The sequence below is a fragment of the Rana temporaria genome, chromosome 3 (genome assembly GCF_905171775.1).
Source record: "Rana temporaria chromosome 3, aRanTem1.1, whole genome shotgun sequence".
Taxonomy (NCBI): Eukaryota; Metazoa; Chordata; class Amphibia; order Anura; family Ranidae; genus Rana; species Rana temporaria.
Window position 1 is genome coordinate 265,240,650 of NC_053491.1, and position 25,039 is coordinate 265,265,688.

Below are 25,039 nucleotides of genomic sequence, written 5' to 3' on the forward strand. Positions count from 1 at the left end.
CAAGAGCACTTTGCACTTGTAGTTTGCACTTGTAGTGCAAAGTGGATTTGCCTTTCGTAAATAACCCCCTATGGTTCCCCTAATGTCTGGTTCACGCTGCCGTGACTTGTCATGCGGCAAAGTCTCATGACAAGTTGTGCCCCATTAACAGCAAAGTAACTTTTCAAACTGGTGCGACTCACGTCACTCTGACTTATAAAAAGGTTCCCTATGCTCAGCATACACATGCCACAGTCTTTTTACCCACAAAATATGCTTTAACGAGGGTGCCACAAGAAAGAGTGTAAGGGCTTGTGCACACTAGCATTGGTCTCTGAAGAAGCATTCATATGGCGTTTCATAGAGTATTTGACATGAAGTTAGGAGATGTTGTATTGCCTCCTTACCACCTGCTTTAACCACTTGAACCCTGCACTGGCACACTGCAACTGCAGGGAATTTACAGAGCAGCCCCTTTCATTCGAATGCAACAGAGGGTACAATCTTAATCTATTACATCAAGACTGTTTGCATTGCTTTATAATGTCATCTTTGCATAGGGTCACACTCACTATAATAATTAAACTAATACGTTATGTGGCCAAATTTTAGGAGTTACCTTTAGTCGAATCTTGAAGCACCAAGTTCTCCAGAGAAAGCCAATCTGAATTGAGCCTCTTAACCAGCTTGTAGGCATTCACAGGATGAGAAAGAAATCCCTCTGGATCAAGAGAAGATTTACTCGTCAAGTCTTCGATTCGAGAAGCCCAGCTGTAAATGCCAAAAATTGAACAAATTATTTAATAAGAGTTATTCTGTTTATATGGAATGTTTGGGTGTCTGGGACAACTCATTATGATCAATTCACAAATCTGCTTCTATTTTCCTAACCATTACCTTCTTCTTATCATGCCTTATTTGTCTCATACCTCTTAAGCTGGCTATAGATGGAACTTTTTTTTTCAGGCAGCCAGGCAAATGTCGCACCATGAATGGCCAGTTTTAAAGCATTATGAAAAGGGGCAGCCCGCCACAATCGTAATAATGTTATATTAGGATTGTGGCGGGCTGCCCCTTTTCATAATGTCCAAGTATTCACGAACATGCACACTCATCTTCCAGTATGCCCTTCCCCTCAATAATGGCTTATGCCTTGTATACACGATCGGAATTTCCGATGGAAAAAGTCTGACGGACTTTTTCCATCGGATATTCCGATCGTGTGTAGCCCCATTGGAGATTTTTCATCGGATATTTAGAATTTAGATAGAGAACATGTTCTCTTTTACTCCGATGGAACTCCGTTGGAATTCCGATGTGATTTGGCCAGGCAAAAGCCCGATCGTGTGTACAAGGCATTAAAAATCTTTGTCCAGGCTTTTTCCAGGTCTAAAACCTTCTTCCTCTGCCATTGTGAAGCGAGGAATGACACAACTTCTGCACTGAGTTAGTGCCCTGGCATCTGGCTCCATCTTATAAAATACAGAATATAAGATGAGAGTGTACACTGCACTATGCATGCACTGCAGATACTCAGAATACAAACTGATTGGAGCTAGAGGAAGAAGTTTTTTTTTTTGTTAACTGTATGGTTCTACTTTAATTTTAGGGTTAAAGGAGTTGTAAAGTCTTGAGATTTTTGACCTTAATGCATTAAGGTGAAAAACCTTTTGTGGTGCAGCAAACCCCTAGAGCCCCCCTTTATACTTACCTGAACCTGATGTTTCCAGCGATGAAAACGAGCCCAGCAGCTCCAGCCGCTGTCTCAAGTCCCCATTGGATAGATTAATAGCAGCAGGAGCCCTTGGCTCCCGCTGCTGTCAGTAAAATCCAGTGACACAGGAGCATGTCTGTGTCAATGGACGCAGCAGCAGGACTCAAGAGCATGCCCGTATGAGCACCCCCATGGTGCACCTGATAAGGTAGAGTAGCCAGGAGAGCCCAGAAAAGGAGAATCAGGGCCGCTCAGAGCAAAACCCTTGCACAGAGCAGGTAAGTATAACATGTTTTTTTTTTTTTTTTTTTAAATAACAAACATCTTTACAATTACCTTTTTGGGAAAAAAATTATAATTGCACAGATTTTTGCAGAAACTAAAAAAAAAAAAGGGCTTTGATTACCCCCCCCCCAGGAGCTTGAAGAGAATTGCATCCATAATCAGTAGATGACAGGTCCAGTGTCAGGCTCCTGCAGACTGTCCGTATAGACAGAAAAAAAGCGAGCAGAATCAATGAACGACCAGAGCACTCATCAGCGGTGGCAGACAGTAGTTGTAGTTCATTCATTCACAGATCACTGTGAATGAGTGATGTGGCCGTTTGGGCAGAGTCCCGCTGTTTTTGAAAAGGGACAGCGAGTGAGAGGAGAACCTCTGCTCACTATCAAAAGGGGAGGATCAGGGGGAACTGCTGGAGCATGTTACACCCTAAATATAGATGTAACATAACATGCTCTCAAAAGGTGAACTCATCCTTTAACTACTAATACTACCATCAACCTGCAGCCCAAGTAAATGTTATTGTACTGTACCTCCTGTCATTGGTATTCATGGGTACCCACTGGTATCCAAACCAGTGCTGGTAATGTGAAAGTCACCAGAGCAGGGCTCAAGTCCTGTGGGAACGCGTGGGAACGGAGTCCCTGCACTTTTTTTCACAGCAGGAACGCAGTTACCTTTGCAGGACTAGAGCAGCCGAGCCGCCCGAGCCAATCCTTCACTAAGCGGCGATGCCCAGCTCGAGTCACTGTCAGGGGCAGGTGAACCTTAGTAATCCTTTATGTTACTGGCCGCTTCCTGTATATGGATTCATCAGGTAGTGTGCCGGTATTCCGTCACTTCCTCGATGCCGCAATGTCTCCTGGGAGCTTTTGTCATTGTTCCCAGGAGACATTGTGGAGGTCTGCCACGAGTTATCGCTTAAAGTTCTTTCTAAATCCTGCGATAACTCGCGGCAGACCTCTGCAATGTCTCCTGGGAACAATGACAAAAGCTCCCAGGAGACATTGCGGCATCGAGGAAGTGATGGAATACCCGCACACTACCTGATGAATCCATATACAGGAAGCGGCCAGTAACATAAAGGATTACTAAAGTACAGTGGATCGAAAAAAATAAAACATGCGGTTAAGTAATTATGCAGATGAGCGTATTATTCTTTTTTTTTGGTGGGGGCGTGGATCTTGGGTTGGAGTTCCCACACTTTTTTCCCCAGGACTTGACCCCTGCACCAGAGGGTAAGGCAGGGCACTCTAAACAGCAACTTATACCAAAGACTCAAACAAAGAAGTCATTTACTGCAGGTTCTATGTACAAGATTTTACCATGGAGAAGTTATTTTAGCTTTTGGACTGTATGGGCCGCAAAATCTATGCACAGATGAAAATTACAGCTCTGGAACTAAAAACAGAAGCATGATTCAGAGGGATCAAACCCAACCAAAAAAACATATGCAGCGGATAATCCAAAATAGGGGTTATAAAGGAGCTGCCATTATTCCCAAACACTGAAATGGCTGCCTGGTAACCAGAAATGTCCAGTTACTGATGTGAAGACATTGAAATTCTATCCTAAAATCAACAAAATGAAAACACCAGCGCACAACATAGCACTTAATGACAGGTGCCCTTTAAAAACAGATGAAATAATAACAGCAAGCAAGCAGAATGCCTATTGCTAGAACAGCAACAGCATTTTTTCTTTTTACCTTTTGATTTTTTCCAGCCGTTCTTCTTCTTCTCTAATGTACTCTTTCAGAGACTGTACAAGATCTCTCTCTTTGTATATCAAGTCTGTCATTTGACCTGAAGCAAAAAAAACAAAATCATTTTTTGCTCTACAATTCAGACAAGAAAAATCAGTTATTTATATTATTCAAAATAGGCAAGTATATAAATGTTACAAAGTAAGCATATAGGGGCAGATTCACATACAATTGGACAGGCGCAGCATATCAGAGATACGCTACGCCGCCGTATCTTACCTGGCTTAAATTCGAATCCAGGAAGAATTTGCGCCGTAAGTTACCAGCAATACACACCAAACTGAGCATGTGCAGCTTGCCCCCAACGCTCTGTTCTATCAGCAGATAGATTGGGGACAGTGGGACTGTTAAGAATGTGGTTCATCTCCTTAATTTTACCACCGTCAAACTGCAAGTGTAACCTAATAGGCTTCATTATAAAATGTTAGAAACAAAAAACAACTGAATTTAAAGCTGAACTCCAGGAAAAACGCTAAACGCACAGATGAAATTTCCTACATTAAAGTTGTTTTAACTGGCAAATCATTTGTATGCTGTCCATCTATTCCTAAGATTTGCATATTCAAATCAAAGCTGGTACCCTCAGTTTACTTTACTGCGGTTCACTACTGCAGCTTGGACACTTCCCTGCCCCTATCCTGCAATCAGACAACATGGAAGCAGTACAAAGATGGAATTGTACCTAGGGTTGCCACCTGTCTGGGATTCACCTGGACAGTTCAGGTTTGGAATCATGCGTACGGGTTTCAGACTACCTGAAACCCAGACACATTATTAAGACCGGAGTATGGTTTCCCAGCAGGGTTGCTAGCTGCAGATGTCTAAGCTGAGAGTGTCTGTTACACTCTCTTTCATGCTGCACAAAGCCAGCACTAACAACCCCCCCCCCCCCCCCCCCACACACACACACACACACACATACAGATGGGAGAAGAGAGAGGGCTCGATCTGCACCTCTTTCTCTCACCCCTACCCCTATGTGTCTGCCCACACTCCAATCCCCAGGGCTGTTCCTCAGAAAAGGAAAGTGCGGTTTGGATACATCTGGATGAGAGGTGCTGACTTCCAAGGGATGAGTGAGCTCACCATCCGTCTCTGTCTGTGACTGAAGTCTCTCCTGCCTCTGAGTGAGTACATAAAGGTAATTCAGGGTTCTCAGAGCACCTCTTACATCAGAGTTCCCCTTTACACCAAAAGCCACAGTGTTCCCCCTTACATCAGAGTCCTCGGTGTACATCGGTGTTCCCCCTTAAATCAGGTTTCCCAAGCATCCCTTATGTTAGAGTCCCCAGAGTTTTCCCTTACATCAGAGTCTGCAGAGTCCAACCTTACAGTGAAAGGGAACTTTGCAAGTGCAGATGCAATTGAGGAACTCTGTGGACTCTGATGTAAAGGGGGATTCATATGATTAAAAATTGTATTATTAAATATATGTATAAAAAAGAAAAAAATTGCTGTGTGCCGCTAAGTGTTTGACTTGAAGAAAAAGTGTCAAACCCAATTGTACCTCTCATCTCTCCTCCTTTCAATATGTTCCTTGTCATAACACATGCACACAGCGTAGCCCAATTGGCTCCTGCTGCACATTTGTGCTGCTTCCATTATATTCAATGGTGCCCGTTAAAAAAGAAAAAAGTGTATTGTTGCTTTAAGCTCATCGTTAAAATGTACATGAGCTTTTTTTGGTAGAACCACATATTTTGAACATTCAAAATAAGTGCATGTTGAATTGTCATGCACTGCGATAAAACAACACTTATGTGAAGCTGTACTGAGAGTCAAGGGTCAAAGATCACACAAGTTTCACAGCTGTTATCCTGTCAACTGCCTGACCCACACATGGTGTACAAAAGCAACATAAAAAAAGTGACAAATACCAGAGCCTGATACCTACACTGAGGCCCCTTTCACACTGAGGAGTTTTTCAGGCGGTTTAGCGCTAAAAATAGCACCTACATACCACCTGAAAAACTCCTGCAATGCATTCTCACTGTGAAAGCCAGAGTGCTTTCACACTGGGGCGATGCTATAGCATCTTTGGAGCGGTGAGAGAAGCGGTGTGTATACCGCTCCTTCACTGCTTCTTCCCATTGAAAGTAATGGGAGACCACGGTAATACAGAGAAGACCCCCAAAGTCAGAAGAAGACCCCCGTAGAGTGGAGAAGTCGGAAGAAGACCCCCGGAGCTGCCTAATAAACTACTTTAAAAACCTGTGTAGTGTTTTTTATTGACATTTCTATTCCACCAGGTGAATGGATGGGGTACAATGTACCCCATACTTATTCACATAGGGTGGGGGGCCGGGATCTGGGGGCCCCCTTATTAAAGGGGGCTCCCAGATTCCGATAAGCCCCCTGCCCGCAGACCCCGACAACCAACGGCCAGGGTTGTCGGGAAAAGGCCTGTGTCCCCTTCAACATGGGGGCACCAACCCCCCCCCATGTTGAGGGCATGTGGCCTGGTACGGTGTAGGAGGGGGGGGGGCGCTCGCTCACCCCCCTTCCTGACCTGCAGGGCTGTGTGCTCGGATAAGGGTCTGGTATGGATCCTTGGGGAACCCCCACACCGTTTTTTTTCCAGTGTGGGGGATTCCCCTTAAGATCTATACCAGACCAAAGGGGCTGGTATCATCCTGGGGGGAACCTCACGCAAATTTTTTTTAATTTTTGCGGGGGTTCCCCTTCAAGATTCTCCGCACACGAGTCGCCCCGCAAGTCGGATCATCTTGATCCGACTTCTGGTGCGACCTCTATTCAAATCAATGGGCTCCCATAGGGAACCATTGATTTTGAATAGAGAAAGAAAACGCGGCTGAAAGCTAGCACGGTTAAATTGAATTCAATGCAAAACGCGTTAAAAACTGGCGTCTGTACTAGCTTTACAGCCTGTTTTAGAATTCTAAAGGGTGCCTTGACTGAAAAGAGGTTGAGAAACAATGAACTAGAGCACCTGAGAGAAACCTATGTAAACAAAAGACCATACAAACTCCACACAGACATGAACTACTAGATACCCTAAAGGGCTAGTCTTCCCAAAATGAACACTTCTGTTCGTGTCAGATGCTGGAGAAATAAGGACTCTATTGGTGTGATCTTTGTGTTTAAAACCTTGGGCCTTTACCTCTGTTGTGTCCATTATAAGGGGGTTCCCATTCTCTGTTTGAATCCTTATCGATTTTATATCATATACCGGAAATTCTAAACTATTTTTCTTTTTTTACTGTTGGGGCGTAGAATACAACAGAAAGGGCTGTAACACTAAAATGTGGACAGGAGGGACCAAAACTCCCAAGTAAAACGGGAACAAAGCTGAGAATTATAGCAAGGAGATCTCATTGTTGGAGTAACCAGGACATATAAGGTGCCAGGGAATAATGCAACTGTAGCGCCCCCTTGCTTTAAGCAGGGGTGTTACGCTAAAGTTAGTGGGAATGGGAGAGTTACTTTGCTCCCATTCGTGTTTGTTCAAGTTTGGGACTCTGTCATCCCAGAAATGTCCACTGGGTCAGTCTGTGGTCAAGGGGTGCAAAACCACCCCTTGCCGGCAGTTGGCGCCAGAGGGGTTCTGGCAGAGCGAATTTTCCCCAGCAGCCAATTGGAGGAGTTTTCCCTCGCGGGGCATGCTGGGGGAGAGTATATCTGTGACAGGGGTCATGTGTTAGAAAATCTTCGCGGGGTCCCCGTTCCAGGTGCGGTATCCACCTTCAGGGTACGCGCATCCATGGACCCCGCATGCGCAGCCCACCTGGCCAAAGCTGACAGCTGCATCGAACCTCATCTTGAGGAGAAAAGGGAGCTCAGTGTTCCACTGGGTCCCATGACTTGTTGAGAGGATCCCCGTCTGGGATCGGGCATCCGGACCACTGACAGGTATGCTTGCTGTCATCCGGGGGGGCCATATAGGAAAAGTCAACTGGGAGCATTTGCTCTCTTTATTGAAACTGCCCTGTGGCAGAGGCCCTAGAGCCGGGTCTGTGAGAGAGACTCGTTCCTCCCAGCTAGTTCAGAGTGACATTTCGGCTGCCAGGCCTATTATAGGGGTCTGTCCGGGGGCACTATACCCACTCCAAGCAGAGTGGCGACGAGTTACTACAATTGGTACTATATAGAGCAGTATTGATTGCTCCATTCAATATCCAGGCCTGATACCGCAAGGTTTTCTTCTCTTTCCTTCATCAACCTTGACCTTCCTAATACGTGTTGATGTTGGCCGTGTTTGGCCTGGACAATAAAGCATCAAAAACCCTTTTATTGGCTGTCTGGACCTTCTCTCATTGCCACTGTTCTCACAATTGCACCCCTAGACACCGCCAGGGTAACTTAGCAGGCCGATCCCTAAATCAACCAGCGGCTCCTTCGGGGGTGAGCGCTACACAACCTACTTGGCTCCATCAATAAATAAAATATCAATGGATTTCTGTTTTTTCCTCTTTTCTTTCTTCTCTTTCTCCCTTTCTCTCTCCCTCTCTAATTTGGTAGACTAATATTGCAGAAATGTTTTTGACATTAACTGTAAGATACTGCTTACTGTGCTATGTTTACCGACATTGCCACTGGAGGAGCTGGTTCCTATTTTTGCACTGCTTTGGCCAATGGCCCACACCCTCCTATACCCACTGCGTGTGTAAAACGTGTTGCTATCAAATTGGAAATGACAGTTTTGACCTTTTGCTATCTGTATTTTATTACCAACTGTGAACAGTTTTATATAAATAAAAAACATTATTTGAAAAAATTAAAATAAATCAATGGAACTGAAAATTTTGAAATGCCATCTGGAGAAAAACAAAAAAACCATAGGAATTGCTCAATACGTATTCTTGTAGCTAGATTCAGTAAGAGTTAGGCCGGCGTATCAGTAGATACGCCGACCTAACTCTGAATCTGCGCCAACCTAAGTTTAAGTGTATTCTCAAACAGAGATACACTTAAACCTATATAAGAAACGACGGCTTGCGACGTCCTATCTTAGGGTGCAATATTTAGGCTGGCCGCTAGGTGGCGCTTCCATTGCGGTCGGTGTAGAATATGTAAATCACTAGATATGCCTATTCACGAACGTACGCCCGTCCGACGCAGTACAGATACGCCGTTTCTGTAAGAGATAGACCACCTAAAGTTAAAGATGCCCCCTAGGTGGCGTAGCCAATGTTAAAGTATGGCTGCTGTTCCCGCGTTGAAATTCAAAAATTTTACGTTGTTTGCGCAAGTCGTTCGTGAATAGGGATTTACGTTGTTTACGTCCATGTCAAAATCAATAGGCCCGTGCGGCGGACTTAGCCGCAATGCACACTGGGCGCCCGGCGCATGCGCAGTTAAAAAAAAACGTCAATCACGTCGGGTCAAGCCTCATTATCATAAAACACGCCCCCTCAGACAAATTTGAATTAGGCGCCCTTACGCCCGCCCGCTTTAGGCTACGCCGCCGTAACTTAGCAGGCAAGTACATTGTGAATCATGTACTTGCCTCTCTAACTTACGGCGGCGTAGCTTAAATGCCTTAAGCTACGCCGCCTTAAAGTTGCGGCCATCTATGTGGATCTAGCTATTGGTCACTCTTATGCCCCGTACACACGATCTGACTTTTGCCTGGCCAAATCACATCGGAATTCCGACGGAATTCCATCGGAGTAAAATAGAACATGTTCTATATCTAAACTCTGATGGAATTCATCGGAATTTCCGATGAAAAAACTCTGATGGGGCTACACACGATTGGAATATCTGATGGAAAAGTCTGTCTGACTTTTTCCATCGGAAATTTCGATCGTGTGTACAAGGCATAACTATGGTACACAAATAAAGACTTACCTATAGATGTGAAAAATTCTGCTCGGACAAGCCATTGGCAGACGAGATCAGCAAGCAGCAGACAGATGCCAAGGTACTTCATCTTCCCTTAAGAGAATTCAGTCAGTCTAAAAAATAAGCAAGTACAATAAATTACTGATACAAGCCAGACATCAAAGACAAACCGTTTTCATAAACATACATATGGATACCAGATTAGAGTGTATATATATACACATACATACACACAGCTGTTTTACGCCAGTGATTGGTTTTATACTTTTAATAGACAACAGAGTTTGGCTTTATATATTACTATTAGGAACAGATTGCTTTTTATACTTTAAAGAGTTTCAAAGAAAAAGGAGGATACATTGCAATAAGTGTTGCATTAGGTCCCATATTCCCTTTTCATCCAATTCCTGAACTATATTCTCACATAACTCAGCCATAAGTACAATCATTTTGTTCTATTTAAAGTAATGTATAGAAGGTAGGGCCCGAAAGTGACTTAAGCCCAGGGGCCCCCACCACCCTAAGTCCTGCCCTGGCTGCAGGCATCACCCCGATATAACCCCTTCAAGCCGAGAACGCATATTTGCGTATGGTCAGTGTGAAGGGGTTAAAAAAAAAAAACTATTTCTAACTTTTTTTAAATGCGTTTTTCTGGATTTTTTTGTTATTCTGTCTCTCGCTGTTAAAAAAAAAAATATATATTTACCATTAAAATTATAGACTGATCATTTGTCAGGGGGCAAACGTACAAAGTCAGCCAGGGGATACATTTTTTCCCCCTAACTGTACGTGATCAGCAGTCACATTTTTAATAAAGAAAAAAGCATGGACTGCTTTCAATATTGCCGAGAGACACAAACCGTAGCATATTAAAAAATATATATGATTAGATCAAATAAACGTCAGGCAAAAAAAAAGTTCTTGATTTATACTTGCATTTCCCCCTCCCCCAATCTGCTATAACTAACTCAGCTCAAGCTCATTTTAATATTACAGCATATGAACTACAAAAGACTTGTCTGAGCCTGTGATAGAACGCGGTCTGCTGAAGTTCACCAGGTAAGCATGTCACTCCTAGAAATCTGTCAGTCCAAATTATTAACATCTGATTGTGTGTTGACGTGACAAGTCAACGGTTTCTGTCAACAAATATTTTCAGCTTTGAAAGCTTTAAAAACGATATACCTATTAGATACAAGAAGTTAATACTGAATTTCAGCCTTAAAGGGTTACTAAAGGAATTTTTTTTTTTTCTTTAAAATAACAAACATGTGATACTTACCTCCACTGTGCAGTTCGTTTTGCACAGAGTGCCCCCGATCCACGTCTTCTGGGGTCCCTCGGCGGCTGTCTCTGGTCTTCCCCGCAATTACTCACCACAGTCATGCGAGAGCTCGCATGGTGGTCAGTAATCGTGGGGCGCGCTCTCGTGATACAGCGAGCAGCCATAGCCACTCACTGTACCACTCGGCCCCACCCCTAGGCGCGACGCGTCACTGGATGTGATTGACAATGGCTGCGCTGCTCTCAATCCATTCGCTCAATCCATAAGCGGCGAAGAGGATCTCGGGACCACGCGGGACTTTCAAGGGGTCAGGTAAGTATAACGGGGGCTCGGAGGGGGCCGGCAGGATCCGATGTTTTTTCACCTTAATGCATAGATTGCATTAAGGTGACATTTTTTTTTTCTTTACAACTCCTTTAATAATCATCCGTTAAGAATAGAGTGTGATAGGCAAACATGTTAAAGTGTTACTAGACCCACAACAGTAAAATCAGTCTGTATATGTAGTAAAGCATGCTTGTTATACTCACTGTGGAACCTAAGGGGTTAACCCTCTGCATTGTGTAAAAAGGCTGTTTGATCCTGTCTTCTTTGAGTCGCCCCCTCTTCCACAGTCCCTAATCGAATCCATCTGCTGATAGTACAGAGCCTTGGGGGCACTGTGCACATGCTCAGTTTGGTGCGTATAGGTAGAGAGTTTATTTTTTTTCTTGGGAGGGTGCATGTGATCAGTACAGGGCCAAAAGGTCATGTAGCCTCAGGACAGTCAGGGGAGAATGAAAACTCCTCCTACAAGCTTTAACCAGACACTGATAGAAGTCACAAGACTGCTATATAATGCTGATGAGAAAAGGTTCTGTAGCAGTTTATGTACACACATACACAGTATATCTCTATATCCTTCTCTAAAATCACCATGGGGCCCATGCGTGGAACAAAAAAATTGTATTACACTGTGCATATATAGGCCTTGCTAAGTGACCCGCACAGTGGCCTCCGACTGACACCTGTTCGTTTCTCACTGGCAAATCTCTCAAGAGTAATCATCCTCCCCCTCAGTCCTGCGAGCGGCGCCAGCATGTGACAGCGCATGCGTGCCCGTCGGTCTCCAAGGAGACAAGAATAAACAACTTCCGCTCTCTCTCCTCTTGAGTCCCTTCAGCGTGAAATCAGCTGTTGTGCAGTTACGTACGGCGCATGCGCTCTGTGGCTGACACTATCCGACAGAACTCCAGATTTTTTTGCGAGCTGAGCCCCGCAGGAAACTCCACCAATGACAGCTATGCCGGGCCAGCCGGATAGGTTTTTCCCCCCCCCCCCATCCAGCAGGCTGATGAAGAGAGGCAGTGTTATGCTGATGATTTTTTTTTTTTTAATCATACATTTTTATTGATTTTACAAAGGGAAAGTACAACAAATTGAACTCAAAATACAGTGCTGGCCCCAAATATTCATCTGTGACAGGTAAGGTAAGGAATCTATTACATTTACTATCAGTGAGGGCACCACAATCATCATCACTTAGGCCGCTTTCACACTGGGGGCTAAGTGCGCCGGCGGTAAAAAAAATGTTTTATCTATTTTTAGCAGCGCTTTACTGTTTAGGGGCACTTTTAACCCCCGCTAGTGGCCGAAAAAGGGTTAAAACCACCAATAGGCAGGGGCGCTTTAGGAGCGGTGAGTTAACCGGTCCTACAGCGCCTCAAAGATGCGGCTAGCAAGACTTTTTTTTACCGCTCCAGTGTGTACCCTGCACTCTGTACGCAGCGCGCTCCTGTACCCTGCACTCTGTACGCAGCGCGCTCCTGTACCCTGCACTCTGTACGCAGCGCGCTCCTGTACCCTGCACTCTGTACGCAGCGCGCTCCTGTACCCTGCACCCTGTACGCAGCGCGCTCCTGCACCCTGCACTCTGTACGCAGTGCGCTCCTGTACCCTGCACTCTGTACGCAGCGCGCCCCTAGAGTTGATACATAGTCCTACAGATACAACCGGCCCTTTGAGGCAAACCATACTGCTAATGCGGCCCCTGATGAATTTGAGTTTGACACCCCTGCCAAAGAGCATCAGCACCTGACTGTCCCAATACAAAAGAAGAATTTTAAGGGTCACGCGAGAATAAAAATAAAAAAAAATAATAACAATAAAAAAAAGGTACAATTAGTCACTAGCAACTTTCCCAAATGAAACACCGCTCTAAAAATCACTAAAATAATGGTTATTTATTCTGCTGATCCTTGCTGAGTGATTAAGATATAAGGCCGGGTTTACACTGCTCCGACATGAAAGTTGAAAGACTTCGCCAGCCGACTTTGATGGGACTTAGAAGCAGTTTCAGGAAATGTCTGTGTAATCTTCCTGTAATGTCAGATCCAAATCACATCAATTAAGATCAGGATCCGACTTGGATGCAGCAAGGCAACGTCAGCACGACTTAGAGCAACTTACAATGCGACCTAAAGTTGCCTCCAGGACAGGTGACTTTGGCTGTGGCCAATCACAGAATAATCAGCTCTGTGGGAGGTAAACAATTTTCTCTTCCTGTAAAGTTGCTTCAGTTAAGATGGAGATCCGACTTTGGAGGTGACTTCCATTGAAATTTATGGGTACAAGTTGCCTAGAAGTCGCCTTGAAGTAGTACAGGAACCTTTTCTGAAGTCGGAGCGACTTCCGTCGTGTACATTAAGACGGCTCTCATTCACTTCAATAGAATTTGTCATGTTGCCTGACATGGGGCGACACAAGTTGGATCCCATGTCGCGGGAGTGTGAACTGGCACTAATATTTGTCTAGGAACTTTTACCCAACATAATCCCCACCTAGACTATGAACATGAAGACACCCCTACTGCCTATATGGTAATTCCTAATGTCCTTAACATAGCATGGGAGAAAATATGGGTTTGAACAGATAGGTCATATGCCCTTGATGAGCTGGTAGTCCTCATAATTTGTTTTATTCTATAAAAGATGCACTTTGACAAATTGAAGTGGTATGGCATACTGTAGGTGTGCCATGTTCTGACATAGGTAAACTCAGTAATCGGCCATAACGAGCTGTACATGTTCAGCAGCAATACTTGAAAAGTATTGCTATGGCATTGAAATCATATAGCTAGATTCACGTAGAGTTACGCCGGCGTATCAGTAGATACGTCGTCGTAAATTTAAGCGTACTCTGGAAACCAGATACATTAATTAGGCTAAGATACGAGCTGCGTAAGTCTCCTACGCCGTCGTATCTTAGGGTGCAAATTTAGGCTGGCCGCTAGGTGGCGCTTCCGTTGTTTTCCGCGTCGAATATGCAAATGAGCAAGATATGCCGATTCACGAACGTACGTACGCCTGTCGCAATTAGTTACGCCGTTTACGGAAGACGTACACCGGCGTAAAGATAAAGCTGGTCTCTAGGTGGCGCAGCCCATGCAAAGTATGGACATCGGAACGAGCGTATCTTTTTACGTTGTTTGCGTAAGTCGTACGCTAATAGGGCTGTGCGTAAGTTACGTTCACGTAGTAGGCAGTGTTCGACGTATCTTAGGCATTCTATCCGACGCATGCGCCGTTCGTTTAAAACGTCAATCACGTCGGGTCACAAGTCATTAACATAAAACACGCCCCCCTGTTCCTCATTTAAATTAGGCGCGCTTACGCCGGGCCATTTACGCTACGCCGCCGTAACTTAGGAGGCAAGTGCTTTGTGAATACAGCACTTGCCTCTCTGACTTACGGCGGCGTAGCGTATATGCGATACGCTACACCGCCTCAAAGTTAAGCCAGTCTTTCTGAATCTGGCTAATAATCATTACAGATTAGAGGTCCTCATGTGTACTGAGAAACATGAACACCAGACAACCTAAACTATTGCCCCAAGATAAGATAGAATAATGATATGTTTTGTGAGCCTAATATTGACCCTACCATCAACATATGGCATCCAAAATGGAGACTGATCCAAAGAGAATGTTTCAGTACCCATTGTTTACTGTAGCCTAATGTTTTAGTCCTCAGTTGATTGGGAATGGAACCCAGTGTAGACCACTGTTGTTAAAGCTGACAACCTTCAAATGGTGCATTCAGATTGGGTCTTCTGCACACCACCGTTGAAAATCTTTTTTTTACCGTTGCGAACACTGGACATACTCATCTAGCCCGATTTTCTAACATGGCATTAGCGAACATTTTGGATGAGCAACGACTGAACCTCTTGCATTGGTCTTCATACTTTACATAATAGGCACACACATAACGTATTAATGCTAATAACTAAATAGGTTAAGCACTTCCGCCTAGCAGCAATAGGGTCGCCGTTTTGAATCTCAACCACAAATCTACCTGCCTGGAATTTGCATGTTCTCTCCTGTGCCTGTGCGGGTTTCCTCCAGGTGCTCCGGTTACCTCCCACACTACATGCTAGAAGGTTAATTGTCTCCTGTCTAAATTTGCCCTAGTAGTATGTGTGTGTATGAATGAGTTAAGAGACCTTAGGTTTGTAAGCTCCTTGAGGGCAGAGACTGATGTAAATATATACTGTATTTATTGGCGTATAACACTCACTTTTTCACCCAACAAATCAGTTGCAAATAGTGTGTGTGTGTTTATACGCTGATACTGCAATTTGGGCTGCCTCAGAGAGAACAGGGGGGGGGGGGGGCGGGTCGAGCGCCATCAGATTACTTACAGTGAGAATCTCCTGTTTACTCAGCAGCCTCTGTAATAGGAAGTCCCGTCTCCTGGGCTGGCATTGGAACAGTGTTCTGTCTATCATAGAAGCCGGTCCAGGAGGCATTAAAGTGGGAGTTCACCCATAAAACAATTTTGGATGCTAGATGGATGCTCAATTTGTCTAGGGGAATCGGCTAGTTGTTTTAAAATATGATCCGTACTTACCGTTTTCGAGATGCATCTTCTCCGTCGCTTCCGGGTATGGGTCTTCGGGACTGGGCGCTCCTTCTTGATTGACAGTCTTCCGAGAGGCTTCCGACGGTCGCATCCATCGCGTCACTAGTAGCCGAAAGAAGCCGAACGTCTCTATACTGCGCCTGCGCACCGACGTTCGGCTTCTTTCGGAAAATCGTGACGTGATGGATGCGACCGTCGGAAGCCTCTCGGAAGACTGTCAATCAAAATAGGAACGCCCAGTCCCGCAGCCCATACCCGGAAGCGGCGGAGAAGATGCATCTCGTAAACGGTAAGTACAGCTCATATTTTAAAACAACTAGCCGATTCCCCTAGACAAAACGAGCAGGAATCTAAGGGGAAAATGTGTCATGTACGGGTGAACCCCCGCTTTAAGCAGATGGGCATTGATCAAGCTGCATTGATGGGAAATTGTGAGGCTACAGATGGGTATTGATCAAGCTGCATTGATGGGAAATTGTGAGGCTACAGATGGGCATTGATCAAGCTGCATTGATGGGAAATTGTGAGGCTACAGATGGGCATTGATCAAGCTGCATTGATGGGAAATTGTGAGGCTACAGATGGGCATTGATGGGAAATTGTGAGGCTACAGATGGGCATTGATCAAGCTGCATTGATGGGAAATTGTGAGGCTACAAATGGGTATTGATCAAGCTGCATTGATGGGCAACTGTGAGGCTACAGATGGACATTGATCAAGCTGCATTGATGGGAAATTGTGAGGCTACAGATGGGCATTGATGGGGAAATTGTGAGGCTACAGATGGGCATTGATCAGATTGCATTGATGGGAAATTGTGAGGCTACAAATGGGCATTGATCAGATTGCATTGATGGGAAATTGTGAGGCTACAAATGGGCATTGATCAGGCTGCATTGATAGGCACTGACCCTTATTTTGCTTCAAAGTTCTTTATTTAAAATTGTATTTTTTTCCTGAAATGTCCATCTTAAAATGAAGGTGCGTGTTATATGCCGATAAATATGGTAATATATCATAAAGTGAAACCTTGGATTACGAGCATAATCCATTCCAGGAGAATGCTCGTAATCCAAAGCACTTGCATATCAAAGTGAGTTTCCCCACAGAAGTCAATGGAAACTAAAATAATTAATTCCGCATTGACTTCTATGCCGTGCAATACCGCATGTGGCCAGAGGTGGGGGGCGCCAGAGAACCCCGGAAATACTCAAAAAGGCTCAATTGCAGTACTGCACACTGCTGTGGCTTGAATCCTGCTTGTTTTGCGAGACAACACTCACAAACAGAGTCAGGATTTTCAAAAAAACAGTGCTAGTATTGCGAAACACTCGTTAACCGCATTACTCGCAATCCAAGGTTTCACTGTATATGTAAAGTAAAGCGTAAATTGATGGCACTATACAAGTACATGTAATAGATAAATAATAAATCAAAGTAATCTATGTAATGTAATAAAATGAATACAATAGGTTTGTCCTTTTCTGGCTTACGGAGGACTACGCACTCTTGTTCCCTTTCCAGTGTTAAAAAGTACAATAGCACAATTTTGCTATTTTACACAATTAAGAAAATTGCTAAGTTTGGAACGGAATCCTTCCCATGTTTCAAAGAACAGAAGGGCGACAAATCTGTCCTCCTTCATTCAGCTTTGCATTGCGTTTATCACTTACTAGCTGTGTTTACAGACTACAGCTGGTCACACAGAGAAGCAATGCAGCATGGAACATCCTTTGCCCCCAGGGAGTACGTATTTCTTTTTCAATCAGGCTTCACAATAACTTGTCAGAACAAATAATCCTGCAGAGCAGAGGAGCAACTAGGAGTCTGGCCAAGTCTTCATATAAATCTTAATAATTCACTGGAGCAAACCCCAGGTTCATATACTCGGTCAGCAAGTAACACAGCAATCTGTACAGATGTATCCAAGGCTCAGCCACAATAACGGCACGTCATGCTTGGAAAAATCTAACTTTTCCCATCTGAACTAATAGGGAAAATATGAGCACTCTAGAACATTATATAATTCTAGATAGCCAGAGAATGGAATCAGCAGGCGGACTAAAATGGAAGAAATACGTTCCTTTAATAATCAGCAAAACTTGTCCCTATACATAACTATCAACTGTGGTTACTAATCTAATAATAATAATAATAAAAATAATGTTTTACATACCCCTTTCATATATTTTTTGTCATATTTATGGAGATCCGACAGATTCACATTCAAATCGCACTGCACTGAACTGCATGTGACTAGCATAGGAACTCACAGTATGATCCTGTGTGATTCATATCCAGGTCCTAGTGTGAATGGGCTCCTGAGAACTGTACAGGAATGCAAAACCCGAGACAATGAAAAATATAAAAAGCCCACCAACACAAGCCTAAACTTATCAGTTTACCTGCCAGGGCTTGTTACAGTCACTGTAAATTCTTGTAAATTGAAGTTCACTACACCAGAGCCAGGCAGGTGACATCGTTGTGTCCTGCTTAAACTTTGCAACCTCTTGTATCACCTCTTAACCTATAGCCTGGTAATCAGACAAGTGTAAGACTTCATTTCCATGGACGTTTTTACAGCCACTTTCCGAGCGTTTTTTGCAGCTTAAAAACGGCTCTCCATGTTAGTCTACGGCCTCATGCCCACCATGACGTTTTTGAGCTGTAGATGGCTGAGCCGTTTTTAAGCTGCAAAAAAAAAAAAAAAACAGGACCAATGCGTTCTGAAGCTCCAGCATTAGAGCTGTAAAAATGCCAGACGTTAAAAAACGCTACCGCGGCAGCTAAAAAAAAAGAACAAAAAAAAATGGACAGGCGTTTTTAACCACTTCCGGACCGCCTCCTGCACATATACGTCGGCAGAATGGCACGGCTGGGCACAAGCACGTATATATACACGTCCTATACTTGTACCCAGCCGTGGGTCGCGGCGCGCTCCCGCGACCCGAAGCTCCGGTCCCGCGGACCCGATCGCCGCTCGAGTGCGGCGATCAGTCCCCGGAGCTGAAGAACGGGGAGAGCCGTGTGTAAACACGGCTTCCCCGTGCTACACTGAGGCGGCGTATCGATCGCGTCATCCCCTTTATAGGGGAGACACGATCGATGATGTCACACCTACAGCCACACCCCCCTACAGTTGTAAACACTCACAAAGTGAACCCTAACTCCTACAGCGCCCCCTGTGGTTAACTCCCACAGGGAGTCATTTTCACAATAAAGAATGCAATTTAAATGCATTTTTTGCTGTGAAAATGACAAGGGTCCCAAAAATGTGTCAAAATTGTCCGAAGTGTCCGCCATAATGTCGCAGTCACGAAAAAAATCGCTGATCGCCGCCATTAGTAGTAAAAAAAATAAAAAATGCAATAAAACTATCCCCTATTTTGTAAACGCTATAAATTTTGCGCAAACCAACCGATAAACGATTATTGCGATTTTTTTTTTACCAAAAATAGGTAGAAGAATACGTATCGGCCTAAACTGAGGAAAACAAATAAATTATATATGTTTTTGGGGGATATTTATTATAGCAAAAAGTAAAAAATATTGCATTTTTTTCAAAATTGTCGCTCTATTTTTGTTTATAGCGCAAAAACTAAAAACCGCAGATGTGATCAAATACCACCAAAAGAAAGCTCTATTTGTGGGGAAAAAAGGACGCCAATTTTGTTTGGGAGCCACGTCGCACGACCGCGCAATTGTCTGTTAAAGCGACGCAGTCCCGAACTGTAAAAACACCTTGGGTCTTTAGCCAGCATATTGGTCCGGGGCTTAAGTGGTTAAGCTGTAAAAAAGGCTAAAAAAAGTGGCTGTAAAAACGTCCATGGAAATGAAGCCTAACCAATCATATTCAATAATTGTCCACTCCATTGACCAAACATTCAACCGCTGAAGCTGTAAACGTGGTATTCAACCCAAAAGCAAACATTAAATACATTGTCCGCCGCGAGTCCGTCGGAAAGCTAGAGAACAGGTTCTCTATTTAAAGGTCCGTCGGACGCTACACACGGCTGGACTTTCCAAGAAAAAAAGCCTCTACAAGGCATTAGGAGACGTACAGCCAAAAAAAATACTGCAGCTGCTGACTTTTAAAAAATGGAAACTTACCTGTCCAGCGCGCCCGCGATGTTAGCAGTTGAGGCTGAGCAATCGCTCGGTCCTCGGCTGCTTCCGCCGCCATCCTGGGTAAGGGAATGAGGAAGTGAAGCCTTGCGAGTATCACGGCGCGCCATTACTGGTCCCCGCTCTCTGCTGGGAACAGTGGTTCCCAGCAAAAAAAATAAAAAACACCACATGCATACAAAAAAAAAAAAATTCTCACAGCCATGGATCAGATTCAAATCAGTCTTAAATGTCTGAATGTAATTGATCATGTTAAAAGCAGACAGCAAACGGGCTTCAGGAAGCCCAGAAAGATGCCAAGCCTCTTTCTAGTGTGGTTATTGTGCAGCATTCTATACAAACTCAAGATTAAATTGGTTGGAAACCTCAGACATGAAATCTGAACTAAGCAAACATTTCTATAGTGTTTGCGTGCCTCTCTCCAAAGCATGAAGTGTCATTTTTCTCCCACTTCTGACAAAGTTTTCCTGACACCAAGAGCTTAAAAGGTGACAGGGGAGAGAGCTTCAGGGCACAACTTGTGACTGAAAGCCCCAGCTCTGTCGCTGTGTGACGAGGTGTGTGTCTCTTCCGTCCAATCAGCTATCAGAGATCATGTACAGTGTGTAGCTGCAGCTCCCCCACCCCCTACTTTGTAAATCTGTGAAAAATCTTTTTACTTTTTGAGTGTTACAAGGATGTACAGGACAAGTGGCTGCTTATAAAACAGATACAACTTATGTGGGAGGATTTTTCCTCTCTGTGTATCACCTGACGCCGGTCACTTCACTGGGTATATGGAAGGATTTACATCCACTTTAAAGGGGTTGTAAAGGTTAATTTTTTATTTTGTAAATAGGTTCCTTTAAGCTAGTGCATTGTTGGTTCGCTTACCTTTTCCTTCAATTTCTCTTCTAAATGTTTTTTTTCTTTGTCTGAATTTCTCACATCCTGTTTCCAGGGCCATCTTAATAGCATCATGGACCCCTGGGCAAAGTAATGCTCTGGAGCCCCTACAATGATGACAGTGCAGGTAAACAGACATCAAGTACCGTATTTATCGGGGTATTGCGCGCTCCGGCGTATAGAGCGCACCCCTAATGTGGACCCGCAATTCCTGTAAAAAAAAACATTTTAGTACTTACAGTTTTGGTGTCTTGCGCGGCGTCCATTGGCGGCCTCGTCGGGTCCGGCGTCCGTCTGCGGCTTCGGTGGTGTCCTCCCGGCTTCTCCCGCACTGTCTCCCCATCGAATCGCCGCATCCTGCGCTCAGTTTGAATGCCTGTGCCGACATATACCGAGTGCAGTACACTCGGCTATATTCGGCCAGGCTCTGCTTCGCTCGTGCTCACGCTCTGTGACGTTTATGCGTGAGCACGAGCGAAGCAGAGCCTGGCCGAATGTAGCCGAGTGTACTGCACTCGGTTAATGTCGGCACAGGCATTCAAACACAGTGCGGGAAGCGGGTATCGGCGTATATCGCGCACCCACGATTTTACCCTTATTTTAAGGGGAAAAAAGTGCGCGGTATATGCCGATAAATACGGTAGGTAGGAGGCAGACTGCCTCCCCTGTGTATCTATCACTCTTAGTGCCATGGTGGGCCCCCAATTATGGGGCAGCGTGAGCTTAAGGACCAGCTGCTTTGGGGAAAGTGCAGGGGCATCCCATGCAGCTAGGGCCCCTGGGCAGTGCCCAGGTGTGCCCTCTCATTAAGACAGCCCTGCCTGTTTCTCCTCAGTAAGCTTGCCCCCATCATCCATGGGGGTTAGTCAGCCAGAACAGCTTACTGAGGAGGAACAGGAAGTGAGAAATTCAGACAAAGAAAACAAAAACAAAAAAAACAATTAGAAAGGAAATCGAAGGAAAAGGAAAGTGAACCATTAATGAACTAGCAGCAGCTTAAAGGAACCTATTTAGAAAATAAAAAATGAACCTTTACAACCCCTTTAAGTAAATCTAGTGTAAACTCTACTTTAAAAGCTCACATTTTAGAATAAGAAAATACAAAAATCACTGTTCAAAGATTGCCCATTATGCTGGATATTTTTAATTAGACACATATTCACAGGAGGGCAAACATATTTGCAGGGGAGACATTTTCTATTTCCATGTATACACCATAATAATTTCCAGATAAAAAAGAATGTGAGAATTAAACAGAGCTGGCTGGGTCAGTGATCTCATTCACAATGAATGCATCTCCAGAGGACACGGTCTTCCAAATCAGTGTCTGAATTCTCCTACAAGAAATATGGAAGGAAAACCACTGTACAACAGAACATGCTGAAGCAGATATTACCAGCTGTAATATTACCGCATTATCTGAAAAAGTGAGATTTTCTTAGCAAACAACGTCAACCCAAAATGAAAATGTACAGGCAAGCCTAAAATGACTGAGCTGTTCTTAACTTGTAGGGCCCCTCTGCAGGGTCAAAGATGGCTTGTTTGACTTTTTTTTTCGGAAGAGGAGTGTTAGCAGAACACAGGAACATTTTGACTGAGAACATTCAACCCCCATAGTCTCCCCCTACTCTGACTGAAAATTGAGCAATCAGGAAAAGGCTGTAATGACTGAAAAAAAAAAATTGTACTCCTAAAATTAGAGCTTTAGAACTGTTGTACAAGCACATTTACAGAGCCACATAGAACGTACCAACCTAGACACTCATATGCCGCGTACACACGATCGGACATTCCGACATCAAAACCGTGGATTTTTTTCCCGAAGAATTGTTCGCTCAAACTTGACTAGCATACACACGGTCACACAAATGTTCTCAAAAATTCCAAGAATTCAAGAATGCGGTCACGTACAACAACACTACTACGAGCTGAGAAAAATTAAGTTCAATGGTTCCGAGCATGCGTAGGATTTTTGTGCGTCGGAATTGGCTACAGACAATCAGAATTTCCGACAAGAACTGTTGTTGTCGGAAAAATTGAGAACCAGCTCTCAAACATTTGTTGTCGGAAATTCCGACAGCAAATGTCCGATGGAGCCTACACACGGTCGGAGTTTCCGACAACAGGCTCACATCGAACATTTGTTGTTGGAAATTCCGACTGTGTGTACGCGGCAATACAGTTACAGAGCACTAAAAGGAGACCAGTACTACTGAACTCCATCTACTATTAACCTAACAATCTCTGGCTCCAACCTATGGATCAAATTCTGTACAATCGCCCTGTCAGATTTTTGCCGCATGGTCAGTATATTCTGACAGCTGGGAAGTCTCCTCACTGTCAGAATACAAAGGCTCAGCGGGGAGGATTCCAGTGTGTGGAGGGGGGAATTTACTTAACTAGTTGGACAATTTGGCCAAGCTGCCCACATCCAAAAAAACTTTGTACACAGAACGTATGTAGCACGTCCAGTCTCTCTATCCTGCTTCTCTCAGCCCCTCCAAGTATACTAGAATTGCTGTCTGTGATTAATTAAAGCTGGCATTAAAGAATACTCAGAGAAGTCAGAGGCTCTAGCTATCAAAAAAGTAGTCCAAATCAATGTTTAGAAACTACATTGCTCCAGACAATACAAAGATACAAGGTAATAGTTACTTTGTACTTTCTGTTCAATCACTGCAGATCAAAAGGGATGTCAAGCCGTTGTATGCCCGCAAAAAAACAAACAAAAAAACTGTAATTAAAGCATGAGCTCGTATGCACCTCATTATGAAATACTTACCTCAGAATGAGGTCCCCGCATTGCATACTGTTCAACGCCGAGGGGGCTGACATTTTCCCCTCTGCATTTCTTCTGGGTTTGTGGCTGAAGCCACGATGTCACTTCTATGCTGGACCTTCACTGCGCATGCGCCGCTGATGTCAGCAGCTGCATGCAGGGTGAATATCTTCTAAACCGGGTAGGTTTAGGAGATATTGATTTTACCTACAGGTAAGCTTTATTATAGGCATACAACGTCAAAGGGTATACAACCACTTTAACACAATCTCACAAGTAAGACATTTTTTTTTTTTTTTTATAAAATGTTCCTCTGTTTAACCCTTATGCAACATACACCCGATCGGGCTTTTGCCCGGTCAAATCACATCGGAATTCCATTGGAAAAAAATAGAACATGTTCTATATCTAAACTCCGATGGAATTTTCTATGAAAAAAACTCAGATGGGGCTACACACGATCGGAAAATCCGATGAAAAATGTCCATTGGACTTTTTCTATCAGAAATTCCGATCGTGTGTAGGGGGCATCCGTTTACTCTAATCAGCCCTAATTGGGTGCATTGTCTCCTTCTCTCCAATTATTTTCCTACTGATTTTTTGATTCTATTATACTAACTACTAATATTACATTTTTTTTTTTGTTTGTTAATATTTTTACATATTAGGCCTCGTACACACGACCGAACATGTCTGCTGAAACTGGTCCGCGGACCAGTTTCCGGGGACATGTTCGGTCGTCTGTACGGCCGACCGGACAATTTTCCGGCGGATCGGACAGGTTTCTGGCGGACAAATGTTTCTTAGCATGCTAAGAAACATGTCCGCTGGAAGCCTGTTCGTCGGACATGTTCGGTCGTCTGCACGACTCACCAGACATGTCCGCTCAGACGAAAGCCCTCGCATGCGTCGAAGTGATTCGATGCATTGGAAGCATTGACCTTCCAGGGTCGCGCACGTCGCTGCGTCATTGTCGCGGCGATGGCGCGGCCACGTCACCGCGTTCGCTGTCCGCGGGAAATTTGGTCTGATGGTGTGTACAACCATCAGACCAAAATCCGCCAGCGGACATGTCCGATGAAAACGGTCCGCGGACCGTTTTCATCGGACATGTCCCGTCGTGTGTACGAGGCCTTAAATGTATACTTACACATTTCCCCATCAAAAATAAAAATAAAAACACACTACACACACACACAAACAACTTTGCAATGCTTTGTATCAGACCATACATTTTAAAGAGGACACATTTTTTATTGATGGATGTGCCACCATTAGAGAGAGTCACCCTCTCTATTTCTCCTGTTAAGGCCTTGTACACACGAGAGGATATCCGGCGGACCGTTTCCAGCGGATAAATCCTCTGGCGGATTTGGATCTGATGGCTGTACACACCATCAGATCGAAATCCCCGCGGAATACATCCGCGCTGACGTGGCCGCGCCGCCGCCGCCACGATGACGCGGCAACGTGCGCGACCCTGGAAGGTAAATACTTCCACGCATGCGTCGAATCATT

At 44.3% G+C, this 25,039-nt stretch overlaps 1 protein-coding gene across 3 annotated transcripts in view; it reads right to left on the bottom strand.

The window, feature by feature from the left end:
• The window catches only part of P4HA2 (prolyl 4-hydroxylase subunit alpha 2), a 149,679-nt gene that overhangs the window by 95,715 nt on the left and 28,925 nt on the right, over positions 1–25,039 (bottom strand). For all 3 annotated transcript variants that reach the window (XM_040344641.1, XM_040344642.1, XM_040344643.1), the window contains exons 2-4: positions 9,552–9,658; positions 3,684–3,780; positions 599–750 (exon numbers count right to left, since the gene is read on the bottom strand). In XM_040344641.1, coding sequence (XP_040200575.1) covers positions 599–750; positions 3,684–3,780; positions 9,552–9,633 — 331 coding nt within the window. In that variant the 5' untranslated portion in view covers positions 9,634–9,658. The remainder of the gene's footprint in view (positions 1–598; positions 751–3,683; positions 3,781–9,551; positions 9,659–25,039) is intronic.